Genomic DNA, 22,080 nt, shown 5'->3' with positions numbered 1-22,080 from the left:
GTGGCGCAGTCGGTTGAGCGTCCGACTTCAGCCAGGTCACGATCTCGCTGTCCGTGAGTTCGAGCCCCGCGTCAGGCTCTGGGGCTGATGGCTCAGAGCCTGGAGCCTGTTTCAGATTCTGTGTCTCCCTCTCTCTCTGCCCCTCCCCCGGTCATGCTCTGTCTCTCTCTGTCCCAAAAATAAATAAACGTTGAAAAAAAAAAATTAAAAAAAAAAAAAAAAAAGAGTCGAGAGTATAAAATTTAGAAAACCAAAAAACTTAGGTGTAAATTTTCAGGATGTCAGGTTTGGCAATGGTTTCTTGACTGTGACAGCAAAAGTACAGGTAATAAAAGAAGAAAGACTTGACAAATCTGAACTTCTTCAAATTTGAATACTTTTCACATCACAGGGATACTATCAAGAAAGTGAAAAGACAACTAACAGAACGAGAAAATATGTGCAATAACAGCTCTGAAAAGGGAAGTATCCTGAATATATAACGAACTCTTCATGACCTAACAACAAAGGCAAACAACCCAATTTAAAAACGGGCAAAGGATTTGAATAGACATCTCTCGAAAGAAGATATACAACAGAAAAGATGCTTGACATCATTAGTGATTATTGGGAAGTACAAATAAAACCACGATGAGATACCACTTCACATTGACAAGGATGACCATAAATAAAAAAAAAAAAAAAAAAAATTAAGGCAATAGTAAGTGATGGCAAACGTGGAGAAGTTGAAAAATTCATATGTTGCTGGTTGGGAATGTAAAATGGCACAACGACTTTGGAAAAGTTTGGTGGTTTCTGAAAAGTTAAACAGAGTGCCCATATGACCCAGTAATGGCATCTCTAGATTTATTCCCAAGAGAACTAAAAATATATGTTCACACAAAAATGTGTACAAGAATGTGCACAATGGCACTATTCAAAATAAACAAAAGGTAGAAATAATCTAAATGTTCATCAACTAATGAGGAAACAAACAAAATGCCATATACCCATAGAACGGAGTATTATTCAGGCATAAAAAATGACTGAAGTATTACTGCATGTTGTACCATGGCGAACCTTAAAAACATTATGCTGAGTCAAAGAAGCCAGACACCAAGGCCACATATTTTATGACTATCCAGAACAGACAAATCTTTAGACACAGAAAGCAGATTAGTGGTTTCCAAAGACTGATAGCAGGGAAGAATACGTAGTGACTGTATAATGGGTACAGTATTTCTTTCTGAAAGTGATGAAAATATTCTGGAATTAGATAATGGTGGTGGTTGCACAATGTTCTGAGTATACCAAAAATCACTCTGTTGCATACTTTTTTTTTTTTTTTTCAACGTTTATTTATTTTTGGGACAGAGAGAGACAGAGCATGAACGGGGGAGGGGCAGAGAGAGAGGGAGACACAGAATCGGAAACAGGCTCCAGGCTCTGAGCCATCAGCCCAGAGCCTGACGCGGGGCTCGAACTCACAGACCGCGAGATCGTGACCTGGCTGAAGTCGGACGCTTAACCAACTGCGCCACCCAGGCGCCCCTGTTGCATACTTTAAAATGGTTAAAATGGTGACTTTTATGTAAGTTTTATCATAAAGTTTTTTAATGTCGTTCTGTAGGAGGATAGAACACACAGGATCAAAAGTAGGGTGGGGGTTAAAAGTAATTTCTATTTCACATGGGTTGGTCAGGGAAGTCCTGTCATAATCTGACATTTAAAGACATAGAAGGAGATGGGGAAATAAGCCACAGGGAAATCTGGACAAGGAGCATTCCAGGAAGATGGGAGAACAATTTTCAAAGCTTGGATGTAGAAACATGCTTGGGGATGTCTATTCAATGAAAAGCAAGGTAGCAAAAACAGGAGGTAGAGAATAAGGAGAGGAAATGCAAATAGCAAGGTAGAAGGGCCTACATTTTGTTGGGCCTAAAGGCTTTGCATGCTCAGGCTTCCTCTCTGACTTAGCTGGGAAGGCACTGGAGTAACATGACCTGATCTCCATTTAAAAGGATCACTATAGGGGCGCCTGGGTGGCGCAGTCGGTTAAGCGTCCGACTTCAGCCAGGTCACGATCTCGCGGTCCATGAGTTCGAGCCCCGCGTCAGGCTCTGGGCTGATGGCTCAGAGCCTGGAGCCTGTTTCCGATTCTGTGTCTCCCTCTCTCTCTGCCCCTCCCCCGTTCATGCTCTGTCTCTCTCTGTCCCAAAAATAAATAAAAAACGTTGAAAAAAAATTAAAAAAAAAATAAAAGGATCACTATGACTCCTGCGTGGCTAACTGTAGTGGGGAAAAAGGCAGAAATATGGAGTCCAGCTAGAAGTTTAGCAACAGTCCACGTGAGACACAAAGGTGGCCTGGGTGAGGCTGTGGCAGAGGTAAAGTTGCTGAGAAGGGACCAAATTCAGGGTCTTTTGAAAATAGATACTGAAAGAATTTGCTGATACCCAGGATGTGAGGCTTGAGAGAAAAAGAGGAGTCAAGGTGTCCAGGTTTGGGACAAAGAAGGGAGTTGATACACTGTAGAAAGAGTAGAGTTGGGAAAACATTCTTAGAATTAAGTTTAAGATTCTTACTAAATATTTAAGAGAAATTCCAGTAGGCAGTTGGATAATGGAGCTTGGAGTTCAATGCACAGGATCAGCTTTGAAATGTAAATCAAAGTCATCCAGAGATAGTATTTATAGCCATGAGAGCGAATAACATCTCTCGTATAGCACTATCTGATTTGAACTTCCTACGATGATAGAAATGAGCAGTAATGGACATATCTCTACTTCCCAAAGTAGAGTAAAATGTGGCTGATGTCTATAATATTAGACAGCACAGATCTAATCAATGAATACATGCAGAGCAGGCAAGAAATTTGAGGTGTGAACCCTGGAATACTCTACAGAGGTAAAGGTCTGGAAACAGAGATTAGGAAGTAGCCAGTTGATGTAAGTGAAGTATTAAGAGAATAGAGTCCTAGAAGAGAATGAGGAGTGTTTCACAAAGGAGGAAGTGACAAATTATGCCAAAAGCCACTGAACAGTTGAGGCGGATGAGAACTAAGAAGAACTATGGAATTTGCTGATGTAAAAGTAACTGGTGTTCGCTAATGAACACAAACACTATACCCGGTTCTCTGCTAGTGGATGGTTTGAAGATCTGTTAAACTTCAAAAATTTAAATGATTAGCCTTTACAACCTTATAGTCATTACACTGGCTGACTCAACAAAAGTTAATCATAGCGCTAATTATTCTTGTAATATATTTTTGTTGATGCCTCCTAGGTTCTTCTTCCAATATTGCATGAAAGCCTCTGAGATCAGGATGAGGTCAAGAAGGAGGTCAGTTAAAGGAGTAAGCCAGAAAAATAAGCTGGAACATGAAATATTTTTATTAGCAATTTATAAAGATAGATCATTTGAAGAAACTCTGGTGTTAATTTGAATAGGAACATGGAAAGTAAGAGGAGTGAATAGTATAAAAATATATGTAGTTCTTCCAAGCACAGCTGTTGTTATTTTTGAAATGTTCTTTGGCATCAGTTCTATAATCACATATTTTTAAATGTTTAAAGTGCTTGTTGTTGAAATGGCGCTTACCAAAGTGTGAACATCTCCTTCACTGAGGGTGAGATCCCGCTTAGTGATGAGATGGTTCCGGTCACCTTGCCCAGCAATTGTGTCATTCTTTTCAGTTTGTGAACTTGAGATCTAGGGTTACAGAGAAACTAGTGGTACATAATATTGGAAAACACTCTGCACTGACATTTTGGCATAAACTGCTACATGTGATTAAAACATGATGACTGAAAATGTGGCATGACAAATTCACCACTTAATATATGGTGGAAAGTAAGCACAAAGAATAAAGATCAGAGATTCCCTAATATGTGGGAAAACGTTATCTCCACCGAGCAGTGATTTTCTCCCTTGCACAGCTAGAGGGGAAACTGATAAGACACATTGAAACAGCCTGAAATGTCACGGTACATATCTGTGATAAGTGTCAATCATGAGTATATATTTTTTTGTTCTGTTTTCTAGTTAAGAGCCAGGTTAAGTAAAATGTTAGATCTTTCTCCAAAGACAAAAATTTCAACAACAAAACACCCCTGACACAATATTGTATGTGGATAAACCACAGTGCAATGGAACCACAGTCAAATCAGGTCACTACATAAATAGATGACTCATTAGGACTTCACAGAGGAATGAATCAATCCTTTCCCATTATACAAATAAACAATTTAATCCTTAGTATACTGGTTATGAAGTAAATTATTTCTGTAGAGTAGGTGTGTGTATTAAAATGGTTGTTTTATTTCATGCATTTCTTTCACAGATTTAGAAAGGAAAGCTTTAAATATCATCATAATAAAGAGTTGCTATTAAGCACATTACCTTAATTCTCAAAGGGTTGATCTCCATATCTGAAGTACAGTTCATAGGTCCATCAATATCATATTGAAGGATGTATAACAGAGTGTTATTGTTATATTTGTAAGGCCACTGAAGATTTAGCATTGCCTTGCTGAATGAACTTGGACCATTGTTTCTCAGCTAATGGGGAAAAGAAAATGTAAATACTTTGAGCAAAAATCAATTCCATAATCCCCCTCCTACATCAACCTTAGGAATCATTAGTGATAGGATTTGAATAACGGCAGAATTTCCAGTTATTCAGACGTTACAACACGATCATTACGAGGCAAAGGAGATCAAACTCAACATTTATCTCTAGTGTAGTGCAGTATGTGTCAGAATGAAAATATAAACAAAAGAGGAACGTATGGAAAAGTTTTTGATCAAAGATGGCATAGAAAATCTTGATGATCTGCTACAGGCACTTTCAATTTTTAGGTAGAGCTGCAAACCGTCCATATGCAAATACTCAGCAATGACCTAACGGCTGTTATTCAAGTAGAACTAATTGGTTTTGGACAACAATTTGTATGAAGTGCATTCTTTAATCACTTGAAGCTACTTGTCTTAAAAAGAGGAACTTCTGAATAGGGAAAAAATTCAAATAAATCTCTGGTACATCCTTAAACTATGCAGAGTTTACATAAACACTAAACAAACTTGTTTTGTTTTGTTTTGTTTTGTGTTTTAACAAGTAGCCTATCTGTTCTTCTCTTTAAAGGCTCTCCACCAGGTACCAGTTAAAGTCAACAACCGCAAACCTCATAGATGTGCTGAACAACTGGCCCAACATCTTCTTCAGTCTCCGGATTCTCCTTATGCTCCCAGTTTGGAATTGGAAGAAAGATATGATCGGGACTTGAAACTCTAAACAATGACCAAAGAAAACCTACCATGAATACCAAAATGATATGGTCAGTTCATTTTCAAAAGTACCCTGTATCCACATGAATAAAATCAGAATTAACAAAATATATATATTTAAAAGGAAGAAAAAGCTACATGTATGTGAACACGCACATCCACCTACACATAAACTTCTCTGTATTGAATCTAATGTAACAGGTGTATTGATAAGTCAATCTGCATGAAAGTTCAATACACTTATTTTGTGCCTGCTGTTGCCATGTCTGATTTATTTCCAGAGGGTTACCAAGTAAATATTTGGAGCTTTGGAATAATACAGCTAGGTCCTTCTTTCTACAGAAGCTCCAGCTCTAGTAAAAGTATCATGAAATATGAGTGCTACTCCCCAAAAGAAGTTACTGGGTCTACTAGTTGCTTTTTAAAAGTAACTGCATTTTAAAGCAGTTTAGGGGCACCTGGGTGGCTAAGTCACTTAAGTGTCTGACTTCAGCTCAGGTCATGATCCCACAGTTCGGGGGTTTGAGCCTCGCATAGGGCTCTGTGCTGAGAGCTCAGAGCCAGGAGCCTTCTTCAGATTCTGTGTCTCTCACTCTCTCTGCCCCTCCCCTGCTGTGCTCTGTCTCTCTCTCTCTCTCTCTCTCTCAAAAAATAAATAAACATAAAAAAAAAATTAAGGCAGTTTAAATCTCATAAGAATGTGACACTCAACTTGGTAATCATACTGACCCTCTTATCTCAACAGCAGCTAAGACAGCGAGGTCAACCTTGTAAGATACAACTGGGCTTACTTTGTCAAAGAGATTGGAGCTGAAAAAGAAAAAATATATATTTAGGCCTGAACTGAGCATAATTTTCATCTAAGACGTACAGGGGCAAATGCAGTAAAACTAAAAATGAACAAATTAAAAGTAAGAAAGAAAAAAAACGTACAAAAATAATTTTCGTTAGCATTTAATTCCAAAAAGATGATCAAATTTTACTTCTTTTACTTTTGTTTCACAAGCTCAAAACTAACAAAATTATTCTTGTGATAGGAATATTTATTTAAAAAATGGTATAGTCAAGTACTGGAATTTTAGCCAGTTTTATTCCATAACATTTAGAATATCTTACATAATATATTTATGACAAAGAATATTTCCTCAATAGTTAATACGAACTGAAAACAAGTTGTTTTCATACCTTTGGATTTGTAAATCAAATTTCACAGAAGTATCCATCTCTGATTGCTGGTGTACATTGAAACGAAGACCAGCTAGGAGCTGGAGGGGGAGGAAGGGATAGTAACGTTAATCAAAACAATGTCTCATCAGTGAAATTTAAATTCCAATGTCCAAATCAACGAGTTATTCTAAAATAGGGTTTTTCTGAGCTTAAAATAAAACTGAAAGTACTCTAACAAAGATAATTAAATCTGATCTTCTATTAAATCTTTTATTTCATATACATGGGCCAATCCACAAAGGAGCCTATTAAACAATTATTAACATAATTCTATCTCCTCATAATACCGGATATTAACTTCATAAAAATGCCAAAGTAAATATCTGTTGATTCAGTGAAAATACACTGATTTGGTGACAGGAAGTTAACAACTGAACTTGTAATGGATCAGGAAGCAAGAAGTGAATGGGTTTTAAAGAGCAAGAAAACCTGGCCACCAAAGGCATGAGGGGCGGGGCCGGACCCAGAATTTCTCCACCTCTCTCACAACTCCATTGCAACCATTATCCTAAGTTTCGCAGGGGGGAAGCTGTCACCTTAAAGAAAACAACGGAGCTAATAAGGTAAGAAAAAGCAGACTTCTTAGGGAATCATTTATCATACATAAAAACAAGACTGGGGGACTTCCATCAAGCTGCCTTTCACTTTACAAAGCCTGACGCTGGCCACCTGAAATAACCTGAACTTATCCACACTGGATGAGCTGTGAGTGAGAAGGCCAGAGAGCGTGAGAACATAGAAAAATAAACACAGAAAGCACAGAAATAAACATAGAAAAATAAGCAAAGAAAAATAAAAAGCATTTCACTTGTTAAACATCATTATATATATGTGGAAAAATGCAACTCAGGGTACTTTGTTCAAGGCGTCTTCCCTAAGAGACCATATATTTAGAAATAATAATGACTTTTAATGTTAAATATTCTTAAAGAAATGTGGAACTTTTATTGAAATATATTTGACATATAACATTGTGTAAATGTAAGGTGTACAACATGTTGACTTGATACATTTATAAACTGTAATATGATTGCCACTGTAGCTATAGTTAGCATCTCTCCGTGTCCCATAATTCCCATTCCTATTTTATGGTTATAAGGATCTAGTCTCTTAGCAAGGTTGATGATTATAATACAATATTGGGTTTTTTGGTGTTTTTTTTTTTAATGTTTATTTATTTTTGAGAAAGAAAGTGAGTGCACGAGTTGGGGAGGGACAGAGAGAGGGAGACAGAGGACTGGAAGCAAGCTCTGCACTGACAGCAGAGAGCCCCATGCGGGGCTCGAACTCATGAACCTGCAAGATCAAGACCTGAGCCAAAGTTGGACACTTAACTGACTGAGCCACCCAGCATTGTTTATACAATATTGTTTATATTCGCTATGCTGTGCATTAGATCTCTAAGACTTATTTACCACTAGTTGCAAGTCTGTACCCTTAAACAACATCTCCTGTTAGATGTTGTTTAAGGATAAATATGGAATATGTAGCCCCATATTATCAGAGATCTTCAAATTACCAAAGTCTTCGTGCTATTAAAGTAAATCCTATTGAAAAAGTAACATGAAATACATTCCCATTTTCCTTTGATACTAAGAATTCTACAAGACACATTTTTGTTTACTTTTTAGAGCATTTGGGAAGCGACCCATTGAGCGCATCTTTTCAAGCTCCTGGGCTCCCTTCTCTACCACCTCAAGGGGACCCTGATCCAACACTAAGGGCCTCTTTGATTCTATTCAGTTCAAAGATATAGGCTTCCAAATTCATGAGATAATTCTATCTCACGTAATAATAAGAGCCTTAGTATTTGTCAGAGTAGTTCTAAAGATTCGTTAGGTTATGGGGGCGCCTGAGTGGCTCGGTCGGTTAAGCATCCAACTTCAGCTCAAGTCATGATCTGACAGTTCATGAGTTTGAGCCCTGCATCAGGCTCTGGGCTGACAGCTCAGAGCCTGGAGCCTGCTTCAGATTTTGTGTCTCCCTCTGTCTGCCCCTCTGTTGCTTGCACTCTGTCTCTTGCATTGTCTCAAAAATAAATAAACATTTAAAAAAAAAAAATTAAAGATCCGTTAGGTTAAAATACCAGAGTTACAATTTGAGTCCTTAGTTATTAACCCATGTTCTCATCCATTTAGGAAACTGAAGGCACCGTAAACACAGCTTACTGACTACAGTGTAGCAGCACAATCCATTATTTTATTATCTTACTCAAAACCCGACAAAACTCTGCTAATCATTACATTCTAAATCAAAACCAATTTAAAGATATTCTGAAATATTTATTAAAAATTTACTATGAACAAACCCATAGAAAATTTTGCTATTTTCTTTAAAGGAAAATAAAAATCCATTTAGCTAAATCATCTTACTTGAGTTCCAGCCTTCATTGGGTTTCCAAGGTCACATACCACCTGGCGGGTTTGGTTTTCTGTTTTAAATGCACAGGAAAGTCTAGCTAAGGCCTTTGATAGGTCAAAGAAAAAAAAAAAAAAAAGATTGGAAAGATTATAAATTAATGACCAAAACAAACAACAAAAAAAGCAGAAGCCATAGACTATGAAGTTCCTAGATGAGATCATACAATTGGATAGTTAAGTTTCTTGTTTCAAAAATATATCCATTTGAGCAAATGGGGGTGGGTATTGTGTACAATTGCCACAGATGAATGTAAAGATGTTTCTGAAGGATCCCTAGAGGATTTAGATACATAACCTTATTATCCCTAACAAATTATTTGATGAACAGTCTTAGACACTTTATCTATCTGACCTTGTTTCAGGCATTTCGCTAGCAATTCTAAAAATGTCCTATCAGTGCCTTATGCAAAGTATTGGGCTTGAAAGGAATTATGTAAGACAGGCACTCTATTGCCTAGCAATGTAGCCTTAAGTAGAATGGCTAAGCTCGTACTACACTAAATAGGGGAGTAACTTATTAATGTTAATGAGACCTATGAGTGCATTTCGATTTTTAAAGAGGCAGTTTGCTTACTTCACTATTACGGACAACCCCGATGAAATCAGCCTGGGGTGGGATGGAAACGATGAGCTCAGCTTCATAGGCACCTTCTCCTTGATTCTGAGCCTTAACAATCAATGTCAGAGGATTGTCGTCTCCAATATAGATCTTCTTTTGATCACTACAAGTTAATACAAATATAGACAATGAAAAAAGACTGCACGGGGAGAATATGATTGTTCCAAGAAACAAGAGAAACACAAGACAGCACTGACATGTTCAACAGTGTCTCAAGTTATTTTAAGCTTCTTTCACAGCTCAATAGGAAACTGGAAATAGCACATTGGGTGCAAATCCAATGCTTCTCTCAGTAAAAGAAAGCATTAATGTCACTAGCATATTGCTACCAGTCATATCTATTACTGAGGTAACTTTGTATCTCTTTGTAGTACTTTTTAATTCCCTGATTTTTTTTTCCTTAAAAGCTGAATAAGGGCCACTTGGATGGCTCAGTCAGCTAAGCATCCAATTCTTGATCTCCACCCAGGTCATGATCTCACGGTTCATGAGGTTGAACCCTGTGTTGGGCCTGAGCTGACAGCACAAAGCCTGTCTGGGATTCTCTTCCTCTCTCTCTGCCCCTCCTCAGCTCACTCACACACACTCTCTCAAAATAAATAAACTTTATAAATAAATAAATAAATAAAGCCGAATTAATCACTGTCATGATTCTCACAATATTCTTTAAAATTTTGGGGCGCCTGGGTGGCTCAGTCAGTTAAACGTCCGACTTTGGCTCAGGTCGTGATCTCGCGGTCTGTGAGTTGGAGCCCTGCGTCGGGCTCTGTGCTGACAGCTCAGAGCCTGGAGCCTGTTTCAAATTCTGTGTCTCCCTCTCTCTGACCCTCCCCTGTTCATGCTCTGTCTCTCTCTGTCTCAAAAATAAATAAACATTAAAAAAAAAATAAAAAAATAAAATAAAATTTATATATCATTGGGGTGCCTGGGTGGTTCATTCAGTTGGCCATCCGACTTCTGCTCAGGTCATGATCTCATAGCTTATGGGTTTGAGCCCCGCATCAGGCTCTGTGCTGACGGCTCAGGGCCTGGAGCTGCTTCAGATTCCATGTCTCCCTCTCTCTCTGCCCCTCTCCCACTTGCACTCTGTCTCTCTCAAAAATAAACATTAAAAAATTAAAATATAATAATAAAAAAATAAAATTTATATATCATTTAAAATACTAATCAGAGGGGCATCTGGGTGGCTCAGTTGGTTGAGCATCTGACTTCGGCTCAGGTAGATCTCACGGTTCGTGAGTTTGAACCCCGCATCAATTGGGCTCACTGCTGTCAGTGCAGAGCCTCCTCAGATCCTCTGTCCTCCTCTCTCTCTACCCCTCCCCTGCTCACACTCTCACTCTCTTTCTCTCTCTCTCTCAAAAATAAAATAAAACTTTTTTTTAATGTTTGTTTACTTTTGAGAGAGATACACAGAGTGCAAGTGGGGGAGGGGCAGAGAGAGGGAAGGAGATACAGAATCTGAAACAGGCTCCAGGCTCTGAGCTGTCAGTATGAACTGAGAGATCATGACCTGAGTTGAAGTCAGATGCTTAACCTACTGAGCCACCCAGGTGACCCCAAAATGAAATAAAACATTTAGAAACGTAATAATAATTTTTTTTTTACTAATAATCAGAATCCTTTAGTTAACAGGTTATTTACAATGAAATATATCTTTAAGAAGATATACTGCTACCTTGTAACACTTCTCATGCTGAATGGAAATACATCTGTCAACCAAGGCAAGTAGCAAAAACAGTGCATATCTTTTTAAAGTTCAATACTGATAGTTTTACTATTAAAGAAAATCACGAATTATCCTTCAACATAACTGTTCATGTTAAAATATAGAATAGGATATTCTATATTTGGATGGAAGAGTGTGTTCTTCCATTTAAATTTCTTGTTAGGCTCTTTATTGTTTGGAGTAACACTTACCTATCTACAGAAACTTCCAACTTGGGTTTGCAGACATTGTCTTCCCCACAGTCTAGCAAAATATGGGCCTAGAAAAAAGCATTTTATTTTTTCTATGTGAAAAAACACCAATACAGGATATATCTGCAGTGTAGATCAATATACGTGGATGCATGTGAATATACACATACACACATATATTTATATACACTCATCAAGTTATTTGCATAAAAGGTGTCATGGCTGCTTATTTTTAAACAGGTCGGTGTAGGTAGTCAAAAATGAAAAAGAAGAAAAACATTCATAGGATATAATACAATTAGTTGGAACCTTTCAGTTCTATCTCAACTTAAGCTGTTATGGTGTGGGAATGAAGTGTCGTGTAGAGAGAAAGTAACAGTCAAGAAGTGAGGATTCAAAAAAATGAGAAAAATGAAGATTCAGCGTGAACCTGCTGCTACTAGCTAACTTGTGTGATCGTGGGCAAAACAAATTTCCCTTTTAGAACTTCTTATTGCAGACTATGCCTCTGCCAGCATCCTGGAAATATGGGGGCAGAGTGTCAAAGAATAAGGAGCTACGGGTGCATGGCAGCAATTCTGACAGGCAGATCAAGGGGAACGGAAACTGGACAAAATGAGGCCAGAATATGTGTGGCCACTTGGAAGGAGGTGAAGGAGAAGGGACTAGAAGCACTGAAGCCAATCCAGGAGGGGTGACATAAGCAAAAGCTGAATTTTCTCCCTTCAGATCTGGCTGTGACAGTGTGGTAGAGCGGTACGGAACGGTACAGAACACCCAAAAGACAAAAACAGTGGGAAGTAGCAGAAGAGACTGAGTAGAGTGTGAATGAAGGAAATACAAAAACCGTAAAAAGAAGAAAGAGAAAAAGATGAAGCCATTCTTGGTTTGTCTAGTGTTAATATTCAAAGAGCTTCAAGCCCAGGGGCAGACAAAAAGAAGAGAGAAAGTGACTTAAAGGGGGAAAATAATGAGAGGCTTCCTCTTCCAAGTCACAAGGGATAAACAGCCACACAGAATAAAATTACATGATACAGATCTTAACTGCCAATTTAATTGGAATGAAACAACAATAGACGTGAATTAATTAAATGACATAGACATAAGCAACTGCTATGCGCTTCAACAAAGGGGAAAAGGGGGAAGGGCTGGGACTATTACAAGAACTTTGTGGTGATTCCATAAGTCATACCAGATACAGTCATTGCCAAACTCGTTTAGGAATAAAAAGTAGATTTTGTAGATAATAACAGTAACTAGTGATATGGTAAGTATTAAGAGACCCAGTCAAAATCATGAGTATGTTAGGTTTGGAATAAGAAATATGTATGAAATATTAATAATACTGTGGCAAAGGGATATCTGCCTAACTGCTACCATACACTGAAGAGAAAGGATTTAGCTGGCATTGGTGTAACCACAGTATTAAAGCTATTAGAAAAATAAGTTTCAGAAATGGAAAAGCACACAGCAATGCTTTCCATTCATAGGGAACTAAATCTCTCCATATTTAACATCTTGCACAGGGTAAGAACTTAATCTACATTTGCACAAATAAATGGAGGGCAGGAAAAAAAAGCCACTCTTCCTACAGAAAGCACTCTGGTCTCTTAACTGCAAAGGATTAGGCTACAGAGAGGGAAACTCAACAGCTGCCCTGTCCGTTACAATAGCCACCAGTGAGCCACATGTGGCCTCTGAGCACTTGAAAGGGGTCTCGGGGTAGCTGAGAATTGATTTTCAAATTTTATTCAATTTTAATTAATTTAAATTTAAATTTAAAAACTGATACTTAATCCCATTACTGGAAAACTGTTAGTATGTTACAACAACTTGGGTATGTGAATCTACTTCTTCAACTATAAACCATATGAATTCCAAATACAGAAAAAATATTTAGCATCTCAATTGAGATGTGCTATAATCATATAATACATTCTGGATTTTGAAGACAGCAAAAAATAGAATATAAAATATTTCACTAACAATTTTTAAATGGATTATGTGCTGGAATGACAATAACTTGGATATTGTTATGGGCTGATCTGTGTCCCCCCCCAAAATTCACATGCTGAAGTCCTGAATGTGATTTTACCTGGAGATACGGTATTTAAAGAGGTAATTAACATAAAATGATACCATCAGGGTGGACCCTAACGCAACACAATGTATAAGGAGATTGGGACAAGACACACGCAGAGGGAAGACCGTGTAAAGATGAAAGCAGAAGGTAACCATTTATAAGCTGATGAGAGAGGCCTCAGAAGAAACCAACCCTGCCAGACACCTTGGTCTCAGACTTTAAGCCTCTAGAACCATCAGAAAATAAATTTCTATTGTTTAAAACAAGCCACCCAATCTGTGGTTTTTCATGACAGCAGTGCTAGCAAACTTTATATTATTAAGTTTAACTGCACCTGTTTTCTACCTTAAGAAAATGTTGCCAACTAGCAAATTTAAAACCACAAATGTGGCTCATGTTAATATTTGTATGGAACAGCAGTACTCTATGGAGAAAGTGTGGTAAAACAAGTCTGTAATATGACCAGTGAAATGAAGGACCCATCTTAGAAAGAAGTAAATAATGGGAACAAAGGATGGATAATTAACATAGAAACAAGATTATATAATAAAGCTAAGCATGCATAGAGAGCATGCCTCTCTTGTATACACAGGCACTGTTGAAACATACGTAGGACGCCAAGGACACAACAATGAAGGAGAGCAGGAAGAGAAGGAAAGGAAGCTAACTATTATTATTAAAGTTATTATTTCTCTCCAAGGGTTTTCAAAAGTTATCCTACCTACTTGGGTAACTTTAAAACTGGATTGGTATTAAAGAGACTGGTGATCTCAGTAAGCTACTCAAAAGTAATGTTAATGCTAACAATTCTATAATTATAAAGAGAAAATAATCATAACTCCTATATCAAAACACATAATGTAAAAGGTCAAGTCACAACTTTTTCAAAAAGTATAAAACTGAATGACAGATCCTAAAAGGCTCAGATGTTCATTATTAAATTGTTAATTAACAAAATACTGTATATCCATTAAAAATAAGAAATATACACAATATGAACTAATAAAGAACTACATTTTCAAGTTCTATATTGCTGGTGGCAGAAAGTATATATATACATTATATATGATACAATGTGTACAAAGTAAAAAATATAAATTGTTAAAATATAAAAATAATTGTTAAAATATAAAATATAATAAAAAATAAATATAAATATATAAAAATTGTTAAATAATAAAGACTTAAAATATATTTTAATTCGCTTTATGTTGCCTTACACAGTCTTCTCAAATTACAAATAAAAAAAAAGCATGAGACCTTAGTAACTTAGACAAAGAAGATATAACAACCTAAATTTAGGGTAAAGTATTCTGTGGGAGTAGAACTATTAATCTAATAGTATAAACATGCAATAAAAAAGCGGAAGAAATAGGAAATGCAATATCTGAATACATGGGTTTTACACAGGACTTTCTTTTTTTTTTTTTTTTCTCAACGTTTATTTATTTTTGGGACAGAGAGAGACAGAGCATGAACGGGGGAGGGGCAGAGAGAGAGGGAGACACAGAATCGGAAACAGGCTCCAGGCTCTGAGCCATCAGCCCAGAGCCCGACGCGGGGCTCGAACTCACGGACCGCGAGATCGTGACCTACACAGGACTTTCTTAAAAATATTGTAATATAGTCTTTAAGAAATTTTGTTTGATTTGATGAAAAGAATGACTTCCATACTACATATACATATGTGTATACATATGCTATTTTTTACAATTAAAATGTAAATCAGAGAAAACATAGATATAAAACTTATTCAGCAAAATACTAAAATAGTATGTAAATACATTGGCACTTTGTTTTCCTTGAACTATTTTACTGTTTTATGAATATGACCCTGTCTTTCTCTACATATAACTAAGTTCTGAGTGGCTTCAAATATCTCTGACCTGAAAATTCAGATACCTTCCCCTCTGACTTTGACTAGAAACCAACATTTAAAAAGCAATCCCTTATGATATTTAAAAATATGAAGTGTAAGACTTTAAAAAAATTAATAAAATTAGTGATAAGTGGAGATAGTACATACAGTACCTGTCGACTAATGTTGGCAGGAGTGAACTGGTTAAGGATAGGTTGCAAGCCTGTCACATCAGCAGCTGTTCTGTAATCCAACCGATACTCCATAAAAACAGTAATCGGAGTGAGTTTGTCTCTAAATTCAGATTCATCCTACAAACAGAAAAGCGTCCAATCAATGATAACATCAGTCTACGACATCAAAGTATCTGGAAAAATCTGTAAGTGCACAGTACAAAGGCAGCCATGTTCGACCTTGATCCAATTCTACCAAAACTCTGAAAAACTACAATTATATAAGAGTAAAAATAGAATGTCCAAAAAGACTGGTTATTCAGCAAGGACGCTTAATCAATTTTTGTTTATAATACTTGATTCATACAAAAATATACAAGGGCATGTTAATAAAACAGGCACTCCACAGCCAATAGAATTAGAACATTACTAATAATTTTTCTAAGTTTATTTATTTATTTTGAGACAGAGAGGATGAGAAAGGAGGGAGAGAATCCCAGGCAGGCTCCACATGGCCAGTGCAGAGCCCAACACAGGGATCGAATCCATAAACCAGGAGATCATGACCTGAGCCGAAACGAAGGGTCGCATGCTTAACTGCCTGAGCCACTCAAGGTGCCCCAAATATTACCAATAATTTTTAAGTTACCCATGTACTCCCTTCTCATTTCTTCCCTCGGCCTTTCTTCTCAGAGGTAACCACCATTCTAAATTTTAAGTACACCATTCTCATTTATTTTCAGTAGTTTTACTACACTGTATATGCCCTTAAACAATATGTTCTTCTGTTGGCTTTTCCTTTTTTGTTCACTTAAAAGTGAGGTCATATGCATTTTTCTGTAACTTGCTTTCTTTTTAACAAAAATTTTTTAATGTTTTTATTTATTTTTGACAGAGAGAGAGAGACAGAGCATGATTGGGGGAGGAGCAGAGAGAGAAGGAGACACAGAATTCGAAGCAGGCTCCAGGCTCTGAGCTGTCAGCACAGAGCCCAACACGGGGCTTGAACTCACGAACCGTGAGATCATGACCTGGGCCGAAGTCGGACATTTAACCGACTGAGCCACCCAGGCGCCCCTCTGTAATGTGCTTTCTATTCAACATTCTTGTTAAGGTTTATCCATCCTATTGCAAGTAGCTGAGGTTAATTTTTACTATTGAGTAATATTCATCATATAATAATAAAACCATAATGTATTTATTCTCCTATCAAAGGTTATTTGGATTGTTTTTGTTTTTGCTTTTACCAAAAAAAACAATGAATATATATAGATATATTCACATATACGTGTGTGTGTGTGTGTGTGTGTGTGTGTATTCTTCTATATAATGGCAAGTAGGAGGCTCAAGTCAGACCCCTGACTTGCAAAAGTCCCAGATGAGTCTGAATTCCTGTGCCAGTGGCATCCGCAATTACTGTTCATCCTTCCCCAGACACTCTGGCTCACATATTTGCACACAAGTCACAAGTCAAATTTTGCCAATGTAGTTTTTTAAGTGATTTTTTATTTTTATTTTTTTGGACCGTGGAGATTTATTTTATGTTTTGAGAGTCTAGCAATATTTAAGAAATAGGTTTGTTATAATTTATTCAGTAGCAATGCCGCAGAAAGACCAGTTGAAATATCCAGTTTGTCAGGAACAAAAATCCATTACTCAGGTTTGATACATTAAAAAGCTAAACTTCCTCAAGTGTATTCTTCTGTGTTTTCCTTTTGATTTAATACCCAAAAATTCACACAAAGTGAGAGTCATTTAGATGAAAAGGAAAAAAATTAGTAAAAAGTAAAAGACGATGAAGGAGAAAAGTATCTCTTACCCGCAGATATGCTATTAGTTCCTCACACTGCATCTGTCCCCCCCTTGAAATAGTCATGTTCTTGGAGTGACCTGGGGACCGGTTATGGAGAAATAGGGCTCGTCGAATTGCTCCTTTTTGCTTGAGTTTATCCAAAAGAAGCTCCACCTGGAAATCTATACAAAGGATTTATAACTAATATAATCGTTATGAACACCTATCTGTCCTAGATAGCTAGAGTTTTCATGTAAACAAAGATATTTATTCCTTAAGAAGCAATTTCCTTGTAATTCACTAAAAATGTGTATACATTGTAGTGAGACTACAACATATTAATCCTGAATATTTGCTAATCAATAATTAATCCAACTATCCCCAAAGTAAAGCCACATATTAATTCATACAATAGATAATGATGGTAGTAAAATAACTATCAGATGCAAGGGGAATTTTTTCTTTTAATTTAGGCCAAGAGGAAGAAGTTCAGAGCACGAAATATATGTGAATTACGACTCCCGCCATTAACACAAGTAGCAGCAATTTCCCACTGACTGCGATTAATATTTACTAATATGCACCCATATTATTCTATTAAACACTATGACAAATAAACAGTTTGAATCACCTGCAACTACTACTTTTAATGAAGCTACCATATCAGACTGTCAGATAAATATGTCCCTCGTGAAGCAGGTGACCTAATATAGTTGACTAGATCAAGAATTCTATTAAAGCAAACATGCAACCAATAGTCTGAAGCACGGTGTTAGGGTGACTTCCTTCTAAGATTCGGCTCTTCTTTAAGTAGTTTCTTCAACGTTAAAACCAAGTTTCTAAGTTTCTCTAAATGTTGAACCTCATGTTAACTTTGGGTTAAAACGCAGGGTGATTTTGCTTCCAATTCTGTTCTACCCACCCACACCACTCTCCTTGTGTCTCTCAAACACACTAAGCATGCTCTTGCCTTCGGGCCTCTTGAAATTGCCATTTCCTCTGGGCAAAATACCCCTCCAGACATTCCCTACAGGTCTTTAGTCATCTTCCAGGGACCCCACCTTGCCACTCTATGTGAACTTCCATGCACACACACACCCAGCAAACTCAGTCCTCTTCCTCTGCTTTGCGGTGGCTTCTCAGCACTTGTCACTAACAATGACCAATCTTGGCTACAATTACTTAGCTCTCCTGCCTTGCTCTCTGGACCATATAAACCATATATTGGAAAGGAAGAGTCAAGTTAGGAATTTGCCGTGTGGGTAAATTGGATGGCCCGAATTTTTTCTCCGTCTTCCACTATATCTAAAGCATTTCTGCTGCTTAGATTGCTGGGGGTTTCTCTGAGACATAAAATATGAACTTTTCAGTAGATCATTTATTTATAAACAATGATACCTATTTCCCCTAGAATTCATTTATCTCTCATTGGTAAGTGTTTAACTTTCTGAAGGCCATCTTTACCATTCAATGGGCTATTCTGTTCACAATGTCAACAAATAAATATGTATTTATATCTGAATTAAGAGTCAACAAGGTAATCATGTTGCAATGCTAGGTGCCTTTAAGCATACATATTCAAATAAAGAACAATGATAACAACTATTTGAGTATTCAAATATCCTGAAACATTTTTAAGTGCTGTATATGCAGAATCATTCTGTAATTTTTCCATAGAATACTTACTAATTTTCGTAGGAAGTGCTCCTTTGCCATCTGCCTTTAAGCAGAACTTGACATTAAAACTGTAGAGAAATAAAAATATATACAAATCCTGTAATCCAGTTTAAACATATTGCTGAGTATCACCCCCAAATCTCATATTTCTAATGCACAGTTTATATAGTGAAGCCTTTTATATCTTTCTTCATGTCACAATGACATTCTTGAAACATGAAACACAAAATACACAGAATGTCCTAACTCATCCTTCAGTAATTTAAGCACCTTTCCTTTCATGGTATCTTCATTTCAAAAAAAAAAAAAAAAAAGAATCTCTGAACCTCCTCTCAAGTTTATAGAACCTGTTGATAAATCTAAGTGAGAGAAAGGATGGGCCAGACATAAAATAATCTCATTTTTTTTTTTTTTTAAAGCCCCCACCAAGCTTCCTTTAATTAGAAAACTCCTCTAGAACAGTGTTCTTCATGATTTCTTAATGGGTCATGAAATCAGTTCAGTGGGTTGTGTCAACCAATATCTTAAAAAAATAAATCAAATAAATAAAACTGACTGAAGGGTAAGATTTTATGGAACTTTTGTTTTAATTACACACATGTATTTACTGGATTATGATGCAAAATGTATTTCATACAATGTGCCATAACCAAAAAGATACAAAAGCTACTGCTCTGGTTAGTATATTCAAAGCTTTACAGTTATTAGCATACTTTTAAATACATTACTAGCAATTTCACAGGGGCAGGCAGGGTGACTGAAGGGAAGGCCATAAAACTTAAAGCTAAAATCTTGAAAACTTCACTGCCAATCAATATAAGATAAAATGTTACTAAATTTTTAATGCAATCCAATGAAAGAAATAAAATTTTGAAAAATGTTTTCTAATAACTATAACAATTTGAAGACAAAATCAGAATTATTTTTTCATTAGCCTCTTAGAAGTAAAATTTTCCCAGCTTCTAATCATTCCTCACTGCATCTGTAAAAGTTCTTTGATTTTTGAGTAACCAAGGAACTTAAAGAACAGTGTTCCCCAAAGTGAGGTACTCTTGGTGATTTTACTAGTATATGGGCCAAGGTTTTTCTTAATTTTATATTTATTTTGACATGTATGAGAAAGGTACTGGGGTTTCTCCATATTATTTTAAAATATTTTTAAGTAAAACATGAATTGATTTAAAGAAAAAAATTATTTTAATTATAAATACAGGTAGAATGAAAGTATAGCAAAAATCATACACTAGCAAAAAATAGCATACAAATAATGAAGATTTGAGAAACACTGGACTAGAGAAGAATTCCGATATTAAACTTACAAAAAATTATATTTTTCTTTAGAAACTAGTTAGGGGACAAGTAGAAGAACAAGAAGAACAAGAAGAATATTATATTGGTAATATACTACTTATAGATTTAATATTATTTAACATTTAATAATATTTCATAATAATAATTAAATAATGTATTTTTCATACAACTATTCACAGATATTAAATCTGGAAAAGATCATCTCCTTTAAAAATAAAAATGTTCATGGGTCCGTTTAGAATCAAATAATAAATGAGTTCTGAGATCTTATTAGCTTTTTCGTCTTTTTGAATATATTCATTGAGCATGCATCATTTTTTTTAGTGAAGTTTATAGTAGTTTGTAGCATATTTTTAGAGCCTTCTACATATCTACTCTGGAACAACATTTCTATAATCCCATCTATGAAAAAAGAGTAATACACATAGAAACTGTTCTGCAATATTTCAGCCCCCCCTTCATTTTCAATTGTTTTCATAATGACTGTACCAATAATCACAATAGTAAATATTATTAAACTAATGCCCTTACCAGGAAACTTTGAGATCTGTCCCAGGCAATGGGCAGGTTTTATTGTCTTGATTTAAAATGCTAGGGTACACTTCAAGGCCAGCATTTACAGTTATAACTGGTCTGGCCCTGGTTTAAAAAAAAAAAAGATTAAAGAAAGAAAAAGAAAAGAAAGCAAAAAGTTATTTACAATATTAGATTGATCTAAGCATTTTAGGTTTACATTTTTTGTATATATAACAACGTTTTCTAAAGCATTGTTTATAACAGCAAAAGGAATAAAAACAATCTAAACACAGAATGACAAACTGTCCCTGTTTGCTGAAGACCGTCCTGACTTTAGCACTGACAGTCCCACATCCTGGTAAATCCCGCAGTTCCAGGCAAAGCGGGACAAGTGGCCATCCTATCTGAACTCAGTCCACGAAAGCAGAATGGTTAACCACGTTGTGGGGTATCTACCTAACGCAATGCAATACAGTAGGGGAAATGAGTGACATAAATCCATCTGTGTGGATACGAGATGATCTCTAAGATATATCCAATATAATTTTTATATGACAGGAAAAAAACCCACCATGTACAAAGGATGCATACGCAAACACATACACATAATTTTTTAATGCACACAATAATTCTGGTAGGGTATACTCATAAACTAGTAACTGGCGTGAAAGGAAGTATGTTATTTTTGTTTATGTCCTTTCTGATTGAGTTTTTACTACATGCATTTTACTATATGTATTACCTTTTAATAGCAATTTTAAAAACTGAAATAATAAATTAAAATAGATTTCCAAAGTTCAGATGTACAGGTTTAAGCCCTGTATAAAAATATAGTAGGCTCACGGCACTGTGCCTACTCAGTCATGATAAATGATTGGGCACACGTGGCCCCAAGAGCCACAATCAAGTTGACCCAACATAAATTCCATTACACAGAACTCAGGTTAGTTATTCTGGCATGTATAAACATAGCCCATAAAAGTGTAAGCATCTTCATCTACTTGGGATGCCAGATGATAGTCTAAAGCATGAGGAATTGATTAAATATAGAGAATAACTGAGAATATGGATGAAGCTGAGAAATACAGGTTATGTGGATTTATATATATTGCTCTAATAAAAATATTGATTTGGGAAGTCATTACATACTGCCCTGTGGTCACAGAATGCTGTGGCATAAACATCAAGTTAACTTCTTGCCTTTTAGAGGAAAATGTAA

General features: G+C 36.3%; 1 protein-coding gene across 1 annotated transcript in view; it reads right to left on the bottom strand.

The window, feature by feature from the left end:
* ITGAV (integrin subunit alpha V) overlaps window positions 1–22,080 on the bottom strand; it is a 93,718-nt gene that overhangs the window by 7,156 nt on the left and 64,482 nt on the right. Inside the window, exons 15-26 of the mRNA XM_045480447.1 lie at window positions 20,877–20,984; window positions 19,044–19,102; window positions 17,385–17,539; window positions 15,566–15,703; window positions 11,452–11,519; window positions 9,487–9,634; window positions 8,865–8,957; window positions 6,451–6,530; window positions 5,995–6,075; window positions 5,163–5,268; window positions 4,381–4,539; window positions 3,580–3,690 (exon numbers count right to left, since the gene is read on the bottom strand). Of these exons, the coding sequence (XP_045336403.1) occupies window positions 3,580–3,690; window positions 4,381–4,539; window positions 5,163–5,268; window positions 5,995–6,075; window positions 6,451–6,530; window positions 8,865–8,957; window positions 9,487–9,634; window positions 11,452–11,519; window positions 15,566–15,703; window positions 17,385–17,539; window positions 19,044–19,102; window positions 20,877–20,984 (1,306 nt within the window). The remainder of the gene's footprint in view (window positions 1–3,579; window positions 3,691–4,380; window positions 4,540–5,162; window positions 5,269–5,994; window positions 6,076–6,450; window positions 6,531–8,864; window positions 8,958–9,486; window positions 9,635–11,451; window positions 11,520–15,565; window positions 15,704–17,384; window positions 17,540–19,043; window positions 19,103–20,876; window positions 20,985–22,080) is intronic.

The sequence above is a fragment of the Leopardus geoffroyi genome, chromosome C1 (assembly GCF_018350155.1).
Source record: "Leopardus geoffroyi isolate Oge1 chromosome C1, O.geoffroyi_Oge1_pat1.0, whole genome shotgun sequence".
Lineage (NCBI taxonomy): Eukaryota > Metazoa > Chordata > Mammalia > Carnivora > Felidae > Leopardus > Leopardus geoffroyi.
This window is presented reverse-complemented; position numbering and strand designations above follow the sequence as displayed.